The sequence below is a fragment of the Electrona antarctica genome, assembly GCF_951216825.1.
Source record: "Electrona antarctica genome assembly, contig: scaffold_78, whole genome shotgun sequence".
Lineage (NCBI taxonomy): Eukaryota > Metazoa > Chordata > Actinopteri > Myctophiformes > Myctophidae > Electrona > Electrona antarctica.
Genome location: NW_027637964.1, coordinates 137501 through 138892, shown reverse-complemented (window position 1 = coordinate 138892; position 1392 = coordinate 137501). Strand labels below are relative to the sequence as shown.

At 51.0% G+C, this 1392-nt stretch overlaps 1 protein-coding gene across 1 annotated transcript in view; it reads right to left on the bottom strand.

Moving 5' to 3' along the window:
• Positions 1–528: 528 nt before the first annotated feature.
• LOC306918496 (NLR family CARD domain-containing protein 3-like) overlaps positions 529–1392 on the bottom strand; it is a 28745-nt gene continuing 27881 nt past the window's right edge. The window contains exon 7 of the mRNA XM_079531398.1: positions 529–1392. This exon is cut by the window's right edge and continues 417 nt beyond it. Coding sequence (XP_079387524.1) covers positions 1223–1392 — 170 coding nt within the window. The 3' untranslated portion in view covers positions 529–1222.

The window sequence follows — 1392 nt, the reverse complement described above, 5'->3', positions numbered from 1 at the left end:
ACATTAGAAGTCAGTGGGGCGAAGAGTGCGTACGCACATACACACAGAGACGTAGACGTGCGTACGCACATACACACAGAGACGTAGACGTGCGTACGCACATACACACAGAGACGTAGACGTGCGTACGCACATACACACAGAGACGTAGACGTGCGTACGCACATACACACAGAGACGTAGACGTGCGTACGCACATACACACAGAGACGTAGACGTGCGTACGCACATACACACAGAGACGTAGACGTGCGTACGCACATACACACAGAGACGTAGACGTGCGTACGCACATACACACAGAGACGTAGACGTGCGTACGCACATACACACAGAGACGTAGACGTGCGTACGCACATACACACAGAGACGTAGACGTGCGTACGCACATACACACAGAGACGTAGACGTGCGTACGCACATACACACAGAGACGTAGACGTGCGTACGCACATACACACAGAGACGTAGACGTGCGTACGCACATACACACAGAGACGTAGACGTGCGTACGCACATACACACAGAGACGTAGACGTGCGTACGCACATACACACAGAGACGTAGACGTGCGTACGCACATACACACAGAGACGTAGACGTGCGTACGCACATACACACAGAGACGTAGACGTGCGTACGCACATACACACAGAGACGTAGACGTGCGTACGCACATACACACAGAGACGTAGACGTGCGTACGCACATACACACAGAGACGGGGTGCATTTATTATAGGATATATATTTGTTTCCTTGGACTGGAGCGAGAAACAATTCTACTGGAACAAAATATGTTCATCTGGAGGTCAGAGGTCAAACCCCCTCAATCTGAGGTCAGAGGTCAAATCATATCAATCTGGAGGTCAGAGGTCAAACCATATAAATCTGGAGGTCAGAGGTCAAACCCTATCAATCTGAGGTTGGAGGTCAAACCCTATCAATCTGGAGGTCAGGGGTCAAACCCTATCAATCTGGAGGTCAGAGGTCAAACCCTATCTTGGGGTCTTTAGCACATCAATGTTTGATTGACAGATTGTCACTGTGCTTCTTATATACATCATCAGCGTGATGTCACCATGATGTCATAATGAGTCACTCATGGCCAAATATGGAGTCCATGATGTCAGGCGTACTGGCGGCGGTGGTAACCATGACAACCTGGACTCACTCAGACGTAACCATGGCGACCTGATGTGACCCTCGCTCGCATCGAGACTCTATCTCTGCTCACACAGAAACACTGAGGAGCCATGCCGCCCCCACAACATGAACCCAAGGCAGAGGGGTTCAGTGGACGGGTTCTGGAAGGTGTACAGGTGGGTCAGAGTGTCCTCTGAGGACACGTCATAGAAGGACAGAGTCCCAGCGGGACGGTCCACGTACACTG